We start from the raw sequence: 15,939 nt of genomic DNA, 5'->3' as shown, positions 1-15,939 counted from the left end.
GGAGCAGGGACAGCAAGAAATCCAAGTGAGGGAGTCAACACTGAGCCATCCTCAGCAGGCTGTCACTTGCCAAAGTATTCAGACAGAAGAAATTACTGCCCTTTGACTTGATAAGTAACCCATGCGTGGAAGTCATCGTACAGCAATAATATTCTGCTGACCCTCGGATCAACCCAGGAATCAGCCAACAAGTAATCAAGCTCATTTCCCGTTCTCTAATGTTTGTTAGAGATTAAACCACTTAAGCTAGCATCTGCAACAACAGCAACACAGCAATAGATAAATTCCATTTTTACCACCTCCAAATTCTAACTCGTACAGGATCCTTTCCTTTGTTCAAAGGACAGTACAGCATCTAATGACTTTTTCATATAAATACATTACTAAATCTAGTACTGTTATAAATATCTCTAATTAGCTTGTCACAGATTGTTCATTAAGATTTGAAAGGGAACTGGATTGACACAGTGTTTTGGGATACGTTCATTTGGTAAACTCAGTGCAGAGGAAGAGAAATGAGTCAGATCAAGATTAAATAAATATTGTAGAAGTCTTGCATTTCTGATTACAAGCTAGCTAATGGAAAGCAGACAAGAAAATGTACCTCACATTTACAGGAAATCTACTTGTAAGAAATATGATTTGAATCCAATGACCATTTGTTTAGAACCCAGCAATCAAGGGAATACAGTCTAGAAAAATAACCATAATGTGGTAACTGCTTAAACATCACTTGTTTTTTTATGTACGCAAGCAACTTTGAAACAACTGGCTTTAAAACTTGGTCTGAGGGTATGAAGGAGAGAATAGAGTCTAAGTCAACCAGCTTTTTACGCTTGATGAAATCCATTAACTACTGACATTCTGAAACAAGAAAAGATAGAAAAACTTTTAATCACATCTTGTGCTTTAGTTTCTGCTTCCACTAGGGAATAAAAAGAAAAACAAACAAACAAAACACTTTCTAATGTTAAGAAATAGAGGGGGGAAAATATACACAAATTTCTGACACCTGGAGTTTCTGGCATTGAAACTGAGCACCTGCATGGCAAGGACCAAGCTCGACACAATCCAAGCACCAAGGGGCACTGTCCTGTGGCAGATTTTCACACAAAATACAAAAAAGGGAGAAGAGGGAGCAAAGAGCTCTAAAAAAAAGCCTTAAATGGGGACAACACCAATCGGAGACTAGCTCTCAGAGTGATGGGGGCTGCAGATAAATGAGCAGAGATGTTGTTTTCTACTTACTTGAGTTATTCCTGAATGGTCATTAAAAATCTACTGGGAGCACTTTCATTTGGACCTGCTGAAATTCACTCCCAAATTTATGAAGTGTTGAAATGGAATCAGTGAACTCATTGCAATTTACCTTTACTTCTAAGCTGATAAGTATTTGCAGCATTGATGTGTTTGATTAACATATTACAGGTTATGGTTCTGAGAGCCATTTCACTCTCTTAAAATGCTATCATCCTAATATACATAAAAATCAGGTATCCAAGCAATCTAGGAAGAGAAGCAAGAAACTACACAACCTACAGCTCTTGGAAGTTATGCAGGCACTACTGATGAAGCCAGGAAAGAATATTTAAATTGAAACTAAAAATTTTATCTTTTTTTTTTGTCTAGTTAAAAACATCAAAAACCCTTGAGAAAGGAAAAATCTGTGAAGTTTAGGATTATGGTTTTGTTGTTGTTTTATTGTTACTTATTTTTTCTTATTAGTCAGTGGAGTGGTTCAATGTGATTTGGTAAACACATCCCCTAACGGTAGTTAGGTCTCCTACTTCTAGGATGCCCCCTTTTCAAAGTCTGTTATATCAAAATATTCTATTCTAGATACTAAAAAGGAGAAATTTAAAAAGACATCATCCCTCTCTCTTTCTAAAAGTCTTGACATTTGAACACAAATTTTGCAACATCCACATAATAAAATGAAAAGGGTTTTCCATGTGCATCTTACTGCCTTAATCTTCTACAACAATCTTCTTATTTCTTTCACTCCCACAAGGAGTAAAGTTTTCCTAAACAAAGGGAAAAAAAGCATGAAGTAACAATATTAACTGTTTTCTGTCTTACTAAGTAAGAAAGAGGAGAAAGCACAGACATAAAAATTACCTTGCTGACTATCAACAGCTAAAGTTATTGGTTAAGCTAAAACAGCACAAGTTTTGCCTCCTAGTTTAGCAAACTAGCAAAAATGTAAGCCTTCAAGGGCTTGCTAGATGATCTGGATGAAGATTGCATAACTGAGATACATTTATCATGTGAAGCAATAGTTCAACCTCCTTCTCTACATACAATGTCCAAAAGGTTATGTTTAAATGGTTACTATAAAACTACACTAAGCTTTCTAAAAAATCACAAATATACCCATTAACAATCTAGCTCACTCTTCCGGAGGCATAGATTTTGCCCAGGTCTTTATTTTTTTTAAGAATATTTTTAAAAAGAACCCCCAAGAAATCAAGTTATGTTTTCCATATGGTTACAATTACTTGCAGTGAAAAGAAATATAGAGTAATTAGGTAAAATTGTAACAATGCAGCCAACTGATTAAAGCACTGCAAAACAGACACAGATTAACCACAGAGGGTATTCTGACATCGTCAAAAGCCAACCCAGTCACCGTATTTCCCACAATACAGGATACTTCCAACATCACTTAGAGCACCAGTGGCACCTCTGTAGCTTCAGCTGGGACACTGCCCCTGTTAGCTGTCTGTTTTGACAGCCACATTCAGTTCATGGCTCTAGAGCATGTCACAAAACGAGCTAGCCCCATCCCTCCCTATATTTAGGTAATACCTAAACATACTTCTTTCTAGGATTTTCCTAATAACTGCTTATTTTCGGGCAATGTCGCCACGGCTCAGTGTATCCCACGCTTTTCAGACACATCTGTTTTCCTGTCCATGTCTGAACACACCATACAGTTGGTACGCATATGCCCCAATAAATCAATCCAAAATTTCTTGGAAGCACTGAGCAGCATACTGTGCAAGTACACATCACTCGTGTATTGCTCATGCACAAAAATGACAGAAAAAAAATAGGATGGATGGGATCTGCAGAGGTTATCTGGTCCAAACTCTTATTCAAAGCTAGGCCAGCATCTAAGTTGTGGCACTGCAATTCCTCCAGTGCTCAGGGCCTTGGCCCGTCCCAGTTTGCACATCTGGAATGCAGATTCTGCAGGCTCTGATCAACCTGCTTCAGTGCTTAACCACATTCACCATCAGAAGTTTTTTTTTTTTTCCTGATATTCAGATGAAGCTTCCTTTGTCGCAAATTGTGACTTCCACCTCTTATCCTTTTGTTGCCCGTATCTCCATGAATCTGGCTCCACTTCTTCCACACCACTCAGCTCACTGCTACAAAAGCTTAAAAAATCGTTTTTAAGACCATCGCCCATAGTTTCTCTACATACCAATAGCAAAGGTTTTTGTTTGTTTGTTTTATGAATAAAAGAAAAAGATAAAAAATGGAATATATCCTGTTAGAAAAGAGGAACACACATCATGAAATACCTAAACATATCTTCAGCATATTATTGGAAAATATCTAAATGTGTCTGTCTTCTACATATATGATTGGCAGATACATGGAACACTTTCACAGTTGAAAAAGTAGCTGTACTGTAAAGTAGTTAGATTTCTAAGAGATATCACAGACATTCAAGTTCCTCTGGATAAGTTACCTTGTGATCATCTTTGCATTCTTCAAAGGCTCCTCATCTCCAAATCATATTGACAATGGCAGAAAACACGGATGCCACATTCAAAGTATCACAGCTAAGAAGACCCTGTCCTAAAGCCCTTAAAAGTGCACTCACTGCTTCTACAAGCTCATTTTTCCTACTTGTACCAGGAACTGAATTTCTGGTATAGTATTTCTCTATGTAAAGTAGTTCAACAAGACGTTCCAAACTAGGAAGAGTCACAATATATTAGAATTATGGGTGCAAGAACAAGGTTTTTAGTTTACAGATTACAGTCATCCTCCAGAACTAAGCTTTACAAATAGCTGAAATTCAGAGTCAATTATGCCGAAATCCAAACTTATGACTAAAAGCAAAAAGTACAATTCAGGCACCCAAACAAAGTTAGTTATTTCTAAGCATCACACGGAGAAGAAAAAAAAAAAAACACAAAACATCATGAATCTCCTGTTTCTATTAAAGTCAGATCAAACTCACCGGGGAGCACATGTCAAAGCACATCTGAAAGCACTGGTTATTGCATGGTCTACAGCAGAACAAGACAACTGCTCTGTAGATGACTTAACTGTGTTTCTACGAGTTACTAATCCAATTCTACTTTACAGCAGTCATCTTCTTCCTAAAGCAAAAATTCCTAAAAGGAAAAAACAGCAATACTTTATGAATATTTTAAAAGTAACGTCCTGACTGTCAAAACACAGCCTTTACACCTTGCATGGTGAAAGCAGCTGGGGAGCACTTTTTTATTTCCTGTGGGAGGGCTGTTTTTTTTGCAGGGGTGGGGGGGATGAGGGAGGGAAGCTGTTTCTGAATAAGTGGGTGCTTAGCCTAGTTATTCAGATGGGTGACTTGCTTGGATTGATAAATATGGAGTCCTAGAGTTTCAGTAACCTGACTCTAGAATATGCCTAGTTGTTTATTTTACTCAAGACAAACTCAAATTGCAATGGAATTAAAGGAAAGACTCCCTAATGATTTCAACAGGTCTGAAGACCAAGCTAACCTCACACTCTTCCATCACTTCAAATGATGGAGAAAACAGATGAATTCTTTACTTGCATTTAAAGTAAGTTACGTGTTCTGCCTCTGTGGGAAGGACGAAGGGGTGAATATACTTTCTTCCAGTATTTCTGAGTATCAGTTTGCCCAGAAATCTTTAGACAGATTATTTTGTTAACAACCAAGTATGGTTTAGCTGGTATTGCGTATACACATCTGAAATTTATCATCCTGACCCGAGGAAACAGAGTATGTTCACAACTAAAACTTTCATTTAGTCATACACCTGCAGCAGAGTCAGCTTACGTCAATGATGCGAAGAAACATCTGCCAAGACGTTCTATGCACTGATTTAGATTTTTTTTCTGGTTTATCGATATATAATTTCTCCTCACCCTTGCCACTACAAGAAAAAGTGGGAAGGAATACAGCAAGTTCTAGACTGGTATGGTCCAAGGGAGTTTTAACTCACAGGCTGAATATGACAGGAAAGCAGCCAAGCCTTCTGGAGCAACTGTATTGAAAAAGATATTAAAAGGCAAGTACTGATTAGAATCTTCTAGATGCTTTAGTACAATTTTTCCCCATAAAACAATCCTTGCCACCCTTTCGTCTCACTTTCAGGCTTATTACCTGTTTTTTGTCCATTCCAGCACACTTCCACTGATTCCCTCCCTGACTTCCAAGGCTAGATGTGTCCATCTATCTTGAATGACGGCATCCATAGCCACAGAAATGTAGATGCCAATTATTTTAACACTTGCAGAATCTCCTTTTGAAAGAGGAGGAAGAAGAAAGGGCTTCTTCAACAGAATAATGAAGATAAGCAAGCAAAAAGAGGAGGATTCCAGCAACATGGAGAGCAGGAAAAGCCCTCATACAAAATGGTATGTTTTTCTGCTTTAAAACACAGCCTCCGATGTTTATGCCTCATCAGCGGATGGCACCGTGTCCAGAAGAAGACCAGCTGGCTGTACTGGCTCCTGCTACCTTGCCAGAGAGAAAACAAGTGGCAGAGGCAGGAACACTTGCTTCTGGAAGGCCCTCAGATCTCAGCAATGGATTGAGTACAAAAACCCCAATTCGTAACAAGCCTAAAGGCAAAAGGGCAACAATCAGAAGCCTTAGCAAGGCCCTACAGCCACTCCCCAGCTGGGAGCAGCCCACCTCTAGCACACCAACACCCACCCAAAATCAACAATTTGAATACCAATGAGGAAAAGAAATATTAAAGTTCAAGCTGAACTTCTGCTTGAACTCAGTCTTTTTTTTTTCTTTTTTTTTTTTTAAATCTCTTGTTTTTCTCTTCAGCATCTGGTATTTTTCACTGAAAGAAAAAAAAAAAAGAAACTTCACTAGATCAAGTAATTGAATCCTATTTATGATTTCTGGCCAAAATTCTCTTCAATAAATATTACATCTCTACATTACATCTACTTTAAACATTCTAAGTTTGGAGGAAAGAACTGGTGCCCATCAGCTAGGTAGCAAGCTGTCAGGATTCCAGTATTGCTTTCAGCTCTTTGCATGATGTAGAAGAACACAGCCAATATTATTTTCTCTCATTTCATTATTTTTAAATAATCGCTACTCCTGCAAATGAGTTAAGAAGCATGTAGTGATCTGTAAAGCACTAACATTTTGTCCTTTTAGAAGACAACTGGGAGTAGGATCCTACAGAAGCCCCAAACTCCAACAACATTTGCAGCAAATCCATCAAGTTATGCCAAAGCCCTCAACTTCACATTTATTTTGTGCTTGCCCTCTGAAGCTTTGTTTAGATTCAGCAGCTTTAACCGCGTGAAAGTTTCCTGCCTTCCCACGTAGAAAACTGAAAAATTGTGCATGTGTCAAGATGTTTGACCATCCAGAGGCACAAACACACTCAATATATTAACAGCAGCACCATCGGCCTGCCTCTCCTGTTAAAACAGACAGATTCACAGATTTCTCTAGGTTGGAAGAGACCTCAAGATCATCGAGTCCAACCTCCGACCTAACACTAAGTACTCCACTAAACCATATCCCTAAGCTCTACATCTAAACGTCTTTTAAAGACCTCCAGGGATGGTGACTCCACCACCTCCCTGGGCAGCCCGTTCCAATGCTTAATAACCCTTTCGGTAAAGAAGTACTTCCTAACATCCAACCTAAAACTCCCCTGTCGCAACTTTAGCCCATTCCCCCTCGTCCTGTCACCAGGCACATGGGAGAATAGACCAACCCCCACCTCTCTACAGCCTCCTTTCAGGTAACTGTAGAGAGCGATGAGGTCGCCCCTGAGCCTCCTCTTCTCCAGGCTGAACAAGCCCAGCTCCCTCAGCCGCTCCTCGTAAGACTTGTTCTCCAGACCCCTCACAAGCTTGGTCGCCCTTCTCTGGACTCGCTCGAGCACGTCCATGTCCTTCCTGTAGCGAGGGGCCCAAAACTGAACACAGTACTCGAGGTGCGGCCTCACCAGAGCCGAGTACAGGGGCACAATCACTTCCCTCGACCTGCTGGCCACACTGCTTCTTATACAGGCCAGGATGCCGTTGGCCTTCTTGGCCACCTGAGCACACTGCTGGCTCATATTCAGCCGACTATCCACCAATACTCCCAGGTCCTTCTCGGCCAGGCAGCTTTCCAGCCACTCATCTCCCAGCCTGTAGCTCTGCTTGGGGTTGTTGCAGCCCAGGTGCAGGACCCGGCACTTGGCCTTGTTGAACTTCATGCAGTTGACCTCAGCCCATCGCTCCAGCCTATCCAGATCCTCCTGCAGAGCCTTCCTGCCCTCGAGCAGATCGACACACGCACTTAGCTTGGTGTCGTCTGCAAACTTACTGAGGGTGCACTGGACGTCCTCATCCAGATCATCAATAAAGATATTAAAGAGGACCGGCCCCAGTACCGAGCCCTGGGGGACTCCACTAGTGACCGGCCTCCAACCAGATTTGACTCCATTCACCACAACTCTCTGGGCCCGGCCATCCAGCCAGTTTCTAACCCAGCGAAGCGTACGCCAGTCCAAGCCCCGAGCAGCCAGTTTCTCGAGGAGAATGTTGTGGGGAACGGTGTCAAAAGCCTTACTGAGGTCAAGGTAGACCACGTCCACAGCCTTTCCCTCATCCACCAAGCGCGTCACTTGGTCATAGAAGGAGATCAGGTTCGTCAAGCAGGACCTGCCTTTCATAAACCCATGCTGACTGGGCCTGATCGCCTGCTTGCCCTGCAAGTGCCGCGTGATGACCCTCAAGATAATCTGCTCCATGAGCTTCCCCGGCACTGAGGTCAAACTGACAGGCCTATAGTTCCCCGGGTCTGCCCTCCGGCCCTTCTTATAGATGGGCGTCACATTGGCTAGCCGCCAGTCGACTGGGACCTCCCCCGATAGCCAGGACTGCCGATAAATGATGGAAAGCGGCTCGGCCAGCTCCTCCGCCAGTTCTCTCAGTACCCTTGGGTGGATCCCATCCGGCCCCATCGACTTGCGCACATCCAAGCTCCGTAGCAGGTCGCCAACCATTTCCTCATGGATAGCGAAGGCCACATCCTGCTCCCCATCCCCTTCCACCAGCTCAGGGCACTGGGTGTCCGGAGAACAACCGGTATTGCCGCTAAAGACTGAGGCAAAGGCGGCATTAAGCACCTCAGCCTTTTCCTCATCCTTAGTAACTAGGTTTCCCCTCGCATCCAGTAAAGGATGGAGATTCTCCCTAGTCCTCCGTTTCGCGTTGATGTATTTGTAAAAGGATTTTTTGTTGTCTTTAACGGCAGTAGCCAGATTGAGCTCCAGATGAGCTTTGGCCTTTCTAATTTTCTCCCTGCACAGCCTCGCTACATCCTTGTAGTCCTCCTCAGTGGCCCGCCCTTTTTTCCAAAGATTATAAACCCTCTTTTTTCTGCTAAGCTCCAGCCGCAACTCTCTGTTGAGCCAGGCCGGTCTTCTTCCACGCCGGCTCGTCTTTGGGCACGTGGGGACGGACCGCTCCTGTGCCATCACGATTTCCTTCTTGAGGAGCGCCCAGCCTTCCTGGACTCCTCTGCCCTTCAGAACCGCCTCCCAAGGGACTCGGCCAACCAGCGTCCTGAGCAGCTCAAAGTCAGCCCTCCGGAAGTCCAAGACAGCAGTTTTACTGGTCCCCTTCCTGGCCTCGCCAAGAATAGAGAACTCTACCATTTCGTGGTCACTCTGCCCCAGACAGCTTCCGACCACCACATCTCCCACCAGTCCTTCTCTGTTTGTGAAGAGAAGGTCTAGCGGGGCACCACCCCTGGTAGGTTCACTGACCAGCTGCGTCAGGAAGCTATCTCCCACGCTCTCCAGAAACCTCCTAGACTGCTTTCTCTGTGCCGTGTTGTGTTTCCAGGATATGTCCGGGAAGTTGAAGTCCCCCACGAGGACAAGCGCCGACGATTTTGCAACTTCTGTCAGTTGCCTATAAAACTCCTCATCCGTCTCCTCATCCTGGTTCGGCGGTCTATAACAGACCCCCACCAGGATGCTAGCCTTGCCGGCCTTCCCGCGGATCCTAACCCACAGGGATTCAACCTTATCATTCCCAGCCTGGAGTTCCACAACATCAAAAGATTCTCTAATGTAGAGAGCCACGCCACCACCCCTTCTGTGCTGCCTGTCCCTCCTGAAGAGCCGATAGCCAGGCATTGCAGCACTCCAGTCGTGGGAGCGGTCCCACCACGTCTCCGTGATGGCAACCAAGTCGTAGCCTGCCTGCTGCACAGTGGCTTCCAGCTCCTCCTGTTTGTTACCCATGCTGCGTGCATTAGTGTAGATGCACTTCAGCTGGGCCATCGCCTTCTTCCCCGGCCTAGCCATTGTTTCCCCCGGCACAGCTCCAACAAGCCTTGTCTGAGCCCCGTCCCCCTTCTTACCTAGTTTAAAGCGCTCTCTATGAGCCCCGCCAGCTCCTGGCCTAGGATCCGTTTTCCCCTTGGAGATAGAGACCCATCTGGGGCCATCAGGCCGGGTGCCGAGTAAAGCTCCCCATGGTGAAAAAACCCAAAATTTCTATGCTGGCACCAGCCTCTGAGCCACCTATTAACCACATGAGCTTTCCGTGTCCTCTCCGTGCCTCTCCCTTCCCCCGTAGGGATAGAAGAAAACACCACCTGCACTCCCGCTCCCTCCACCAATCGTCCCAGCCCCCTATAGTCCTGTTTGATGGCCCTGAGGCTCCTCTTTTCAACATCATCGCTGCCAGCCTGGACTATCAAAAGCGGGTAATAGTCAGAGGGGCGAACCAGGTTTGGAAGCTTCCTGGTGACGTCTCTGACCCTGGCCCCAGGGAGGCAGCAGACTTCCCTATGTGTGGGGTCAGGCCGACAAATAGGGCCCTCCGTTCCCCTGAGGAGGGAGTCGCCCACAACAATCACCCTTCTTTCTTTCTTGGTGGAGGCAGTCCTGAGGCGTGGAGTCAACTTCCTCACCTCAGACATCCTCCCGGGTAGGCTTCCTACCTCATCCTCACCCACGGGTCTCTCGAGCCCCAGGGCCTCAAACCTATTGTTCAAGGGCACCTGGGAAGGCGGTGCCGGAAGGGGAGGGCATCTCCTGCGAGGTCGAGCAGGGATCTGCCTCCATTCCTCCTCAACTCGCAGGTCCCCTCCCTCTGCCCGATGGCAACAGGGCAGGGGGTCCACCCCCCTTTGGGGCGTCTCACCCTGGTCCCTCTCCCTCCGGTCCTGCAGGGAGTTGCTCCACCAGTCTATCTCCCGCTCGCACTCCCTGATATCCCTCAGGGGATATCTCCTGTCTCCTGCCTCTCCTGTTAAAACAGACATGTGCAGACAGTCCCTCTATGTTCAAGTACTGGAATTCTTGTTCTGAGATGTAAAAGGTTTAAAATGGAGTGATTATCAGAATATGTTTTTATTATTAAAACAATAAAAAATTGTGCACTGAAGTTATGTTTAAGTTACCCATTCAAAACACACACACAAAAAGGATTAAAAAATCACAGAATTAGAGTTAACACCCTAACTTGATTCCATTATATATATATATATATATATGTACTATTGTCAAACTGACTGAAGTCGCAAAAATAATCACAAAATATTTTTCTCATGTGACTCTCATCTTAATAAACAGCATACACACCAAACTATGTACGGTTGCCTCCCCTTCACGTCAAGTATCTAGAAAATAACTCCCATCCTGAGGCACCCCAATGACATATTCAGCTGTTGACTGTGCAGACAATTGAGCTGTTTGATCAAAAGCTCGGTAAAATTTATAAAAGTAGAAAATATTTGAAGTCAGGAAAACTGCCATCAACTGGCACAACTGTAGTTTCATGAATAGAGCATTTTTAGGACAGATGCTATGGGTTGTCCAATCCCCAAATCTGATTACCTCAGTGAAGTTAACAGTGCTCAAGAACGGATTCTGTTGGTTTTTTTTTCCTTGAAAATAAATACATACATAAACAAACAAACATTAAATAATGCATTGAAATGCAAAATAATAATTTCTTTCTTTTCTGTGATAGGTTGATCTCATTTACACAAATGAAGTTGAATGTCAAGAGAAAGTTTAAGTAAATAAGCAGTTGTGAAAAAGAACTGAACCAAGCAGCTGAAACGACTATTTTCAGATTGATGTTATTAACCAAAACATTTCTGTTAAAAATGCTGTGCAAGACTGCTTAGCATGAAATCCAGGGGGAAAATAAGGTCATCAGTATTCTAATTAATGAAAGCAAAGGATGATGGTTCATAAGTCTGGTTGAACACAGTGACTATGAAGGATACAAACTAGTGTTGAAAGATACAGAATAACTAGTTAATGAATTCCCCACTACCCAGCAGTCAAACAAGGTCAAAAAATCAATGCAAGTGATAAATTTTGAATCTTAGAAACTTGTTTAAGAGTTCAGATTGAACATTGAAACTAACCAGTATATATTACTAGTAACTAGGAAAATCTGCATTTATTTCAGAATACTCAAACAATCCTTTCCAAAGCTACATAAACCATGAGTTCTAAAGCAAATTTAACAAACTAATTGCCTAATCTGCAATCACGTGTGATCAATCATGCTCGCAGTCCTGGAACTTTTAATTTGAAATATCAAATGAATCTAATCATTTAAACATCAGTTGGTCCAATATAATCATGGAGAAATAAAGGTTGGCAGGAATGTCTGGAAGTCATTTAGCGTAACCCCAGGCTCAGAACAAAGCGAACTTCAAAGATAAATCAAGTTGTCTACAGCATTAAGAGGGATACAATTATCTGGGATAATTTAGAAATCTTTGATTTTTTAAGTCTCACATCAATGTATTGTTACAAGAAAAGGTTAAAGGAAAAAAAAAAAGCATTATAAATTACTTCAAAGTTATCAAAATAAGTGAAGTTTTGTCTAGCTAGTCAGTAATCTTACACTAGTATTTAAAAGCCTTCCTGAGATAATCAATCCAATATTTAGCATCTCCAACGCGTCCCAAGGTGCTGTCTTTCCACTGTCCTAATTTGTTAAATGCATTGGAACAGTAGTACTTGGTAGCTTGCTGTTTTCATAGTCTTTACACTACAACGTGGTAAACGAACTGCTCATTCTACACTTACCCTGAACTTGTCCCCCTCCTCCTCTTCCTTCCTTACACACTGAAAAAATGCTTTAAATCAGTTGATCTTACCTGGTTCATTAAAATGGGGAAACACTCAAAATACATTTTCTTCTCTCCTCATTTCCTTCACCCAACATCCCTCCCCAAACCCCAAGAAATAACATCCCACACAAATGGTGAAAAAATTGTTTAATCTAAGACCGAAAACATACCAAACTGTTAGAATTGGGAGTTTGGGAGCCATTGAAAGTCGATATGAACTTCCAACTGGGGAGAAGAGAGGAATAGCTGCACCTTGCAAGAACTTAAAACTGCAGGTTAAAACCAGAAGACATACCTACAGAACAGACAGTGCATCCTACAAGTAACAACATGAAAACTATGGGTTACTGCTCCCTGTTTCATATAGGAGACACAGACCAGGACTTTTCTTTTTCTTTTCTCCACTGTTCAGCTAGCAACAGGGCTGGTTTTTTGTTTGTTTCTGTTTTCCTAGAATGGACAAGATTTGAAACGTGCAGAGGAGAACAAAACAATCTCAATTTTCAAGCTTTAATGCTTACATCTTTTTTAAGTGCCCTGATCTTTTGAAATTATGCCTTCCTCAAGAATGAAGTGTAATCACATCACAGGTAATACCCAGTTTTATGTATATTTACACAGGAAAGCCCCATTGAAAGCAAATTTTAAGGTCTGCCATCTTCTCCCACATTCTTTCCCTCTTCCTGACACTCATCCCATAAAGAAAATGCTTGAAGAGACCAGCATCTACTCCAGTGTCTACAATTCCTACCCCTCATTTTATCCCTACAGCAGGGTAGCAATTAATATGCAAGATCCTAAAATACTGCTCAGTGAAGAGACGTGACCTCCAATACGTTGGGATGCTGATCAAGATGCCACAATTCCTGAGAATAATTCAAGCTCCTTAGTCACTGAAGAGGCATTTCTGAAGACAGAGAAATCTGTATTACCAGAGGCTTATTATTGCTCTGTCGTCCTGGACAGGGCTTCTTTCCAAAAACGTCTTTCCACTAGAAGCTGCCTTACAGATGAGAGGCTGCCTAATTTCCCAGGCAAGATGTATAGACAGCACACAGAGAACAAAATGAAATGCATTTCCTCCACTTCACAGGCTGAACGGAATAACTGATCATCTGGCCTCAGTATACAGAAGCACGGGTCACAGTTAAGAACCAGCGAAAACCCAAACTACACTGAGTGACAAAAATCTCAGGTTTATTGTTTTGTTGATGGCACAAAGGCCAGCACGTAACAGGAGAACCACAACCAGCTTAAAAGGCTTCTGTACTAACAACAGTTGATTTGAGATTAATTATAAACCTCTATCAGTACGACAAAAAAGTGAAATTATCCCCCAAAATGATAATTTTCCTCAATAGTGCCATCTTTTTTTCATCTGCAAGTGCTTTTGTCGCAGAGATGCACAGACTGAACTCTTGGAGAAGGGCTTATTTACCCCCCCACATCGCCAAGGTAGATTAAAAGTTAGCACATTATTGAACATTATGGTAATAGCAGAGGTTGGTGCTGCATCTTTTGTCAAGAGCTCTTTACCCTGACAATTTCTACCTCTTTCCAAGAGGTTTAAATTCTCTCACTTAAAAACATCCCACACAACTGCAAATATGTACATCAGCAAGAGGAATTGCAAAATATTATTAGAAGGACTGTATTGTACTAGTCTTTTCACCAGCTACAAATAGCATACGCTTTTTTTTTTTTTTTTCCTTTTTAAAGGAAAGCTGTAGGACCCCATTTGATATATACACACACAAACACTAATAGCAGTACGGCAGGTTTTAGTATAATGGCTCATGTTAGCAGATGGCCCTTCGGTGCTGTGTGTTATTAGTTTGTTTTGCCCAAGAAATATTTGGCTACAGGAACTGCAGCATGGCATTGATTTTATTATATTGGTGAATTATTTCAGAGCCTGGTAATACAAACTGCATAGGCAGTTACTCGTTTAATTTATGCTTTTTGTTGTTGTAGAAACCTCCTCCGCACACATCTCCCCTTGGTCAGCCCTCTGCTGTCACTCCCCTCTGCTCAGTCCCAAATGATGGCTTTCCATGGTGACCTTCTTGCCATCAGCCCATTTTCCCCATTTCCTGCCCTTTTGGTGTTCAGAGCGGACTCGGCCTCCAGCTCAGCTCCCACGTCAGTCCGTGCCCTGGCTCTCTGCCTTTCCTCATGTCCATGCTGGTGACAGACACCGGGCTCTGGGGCAGCTGCCAGACCAGCTCTTCTTGTGCTTGTACGCTCCAGCGCATCTCTGCCTCGCTGCACACCACGTGCAAGCCGAGTGCAGGAGGACAGCGCAGGTGTGAGACCACCCAGTGTCCCCCACGGAGGTGCCTGGCATGCCAGCAGCCGCTCCACGTCCTCTTGTCAGCTGCCAAAACCACAGAGTGCATCCCTCTGGTCTGGGCAAACAAACACCGTTATGGGAAGATCACAGAACGGGTGTTATGCACAAGGCAAGCCTGACATACTTCTAAATACAACTTCTCCTCCAAAGTGCTTTCAACACTTGCTCCAAAATAATTACAGAAGCTTAAAAAAAAAAAAACAGAACGTAAAGTCTATTTTTCAGCCTTATTTAGGTCATCCAGTGTTGGAACGTAAAACTCTCAGATCCACAACAGAGTCGATGCGAATGACTGGAGGGGAAGCGGCATGTAGAGAAGCCCATATGGGCAGCATATGCTCCACCAGGAAACCACTAAGTTTGTGACAGCAGCAGAATTTGCAGGGTAAGAGATGTTCATGCATGGCTCCAAGAACAGAGTGTGGTCTAAAGATGGCAGGCAGTATATCCAAATATAAAATATCCCATTACCTCCATCTCTGGGAAGAGCACAGGCACGAAGCCCTGCTAGAATACTAAGGAGCTCCACCTGCCAACACACAGAGAGGCACACTGATACAGCCAGGGGTTCCTTGCACGAATTCGTTACTGTGGGCTTACAGGAAACGCAGTCCAGCGTTTTCTGTCTAAAAGAACATATATTACAAATATTTTTAAGTCACACGTAATACAATTTAAAGTTACACCAATTAGCAACATTTTGCATATTATCAAAGACGGTGTTAAAGCCTAGCCAAGTCCTTTCCAAGAAAACTGAAAAGCTGAAAACTTCTCAACATTCATTAGCACAGAAAGTGCTCAAAAACCACCAGCCAAGACCCAGTGAGCTCTGAAAAACTGACTGCTTAGGACAGGAAAATTATAACAATCTTCTTTTCTTCCCTTAAGAGGTGACAAAACCTACTTGTGTCACATTTAAATACATAAAACCTAAACAGAATTGTGAAGCACCAATGCTTCAAATCTTCAGACAAAAGCAAGTGGAGAAATACTGTTAATATTGTCCTAACCTATACAGGAGCTAATCAATAAAAAGAATTAAAAAAAAAAAGAAAAGAAAAATGGCCAAGAAAGAAATGTTAATGAATGGAAAAATAAATAAATGAACTATTGCAACAGCCAAAGTTGTTTGTCTTTGCTAAGTTTGATTCACTGGTGACTATGAAATCCAAATGTGAATCAGATTCGGATCCTGCCACCATTTTTCCTTTGATGTGCAGAAAGGTGTGGAGATGCCTCCACACCTCCCATG

General features: G+C 42.9%; 1 protein-coding gene across 13 annotated transcripts in view; it reads right to left on the bottom strand.

Moving 5' to 3' along the window:
• CADPS2 (calcium dependent secretion activator 2) overlaps nt 1-15,939 on the bottom strand; it is a 315,444-nt gene that overhangs the window by 263,846 nt on the left and 35,659 nt on the right. Inside the window, exons 1-3 of one of the 13 annotated variants that reach the window (XM_080575608.1) lie at nt 5,354-5,493; nt 5,116-5,234; nt 4,199-4,355 (exon numbers count right to left, since the gene is read on the bottom strand). The exons of 11 other annotated variants lie outside the window; for them this stretch is intronic. In XM_080575608.1, coding sequence (XP_080431734.1) covers nt 4,199-4,222 — 24 coding nt within the window. In that variant the 5' untranslated portion in view covers nt 4,223-4,355; nt 5,116-5,234; nt 5,354-5,493. Of the gene's footprint in view, nt 1-4,198; nt 4,356-5,115; nt 5,235-5,353; nt 5,494-15,939 lie in introns of those variants that run through there. One more of the 13 variants, XM_080575609.1, reaches the window with a different exon arrangement.

The sequence above is a fragment of the Anser brachyrhynchus genome (genome assembly GCF_964034855.1).
Source record: "Anser brachyrhynchus genome assembly, chromosome: 1".
In the NCBI taxonomy this organism is placed as follows: Eukaryota; Metazoa; Chordata; class Aves; order Anseriformes; family Anatidae; genus Anser; species Anser brachyrhynchus.
The sequence above is the reverse complement of the archived record's forward strand: the minus strand, read 5'-3'. Positions and strand labels throughout refer to the sequence as shown.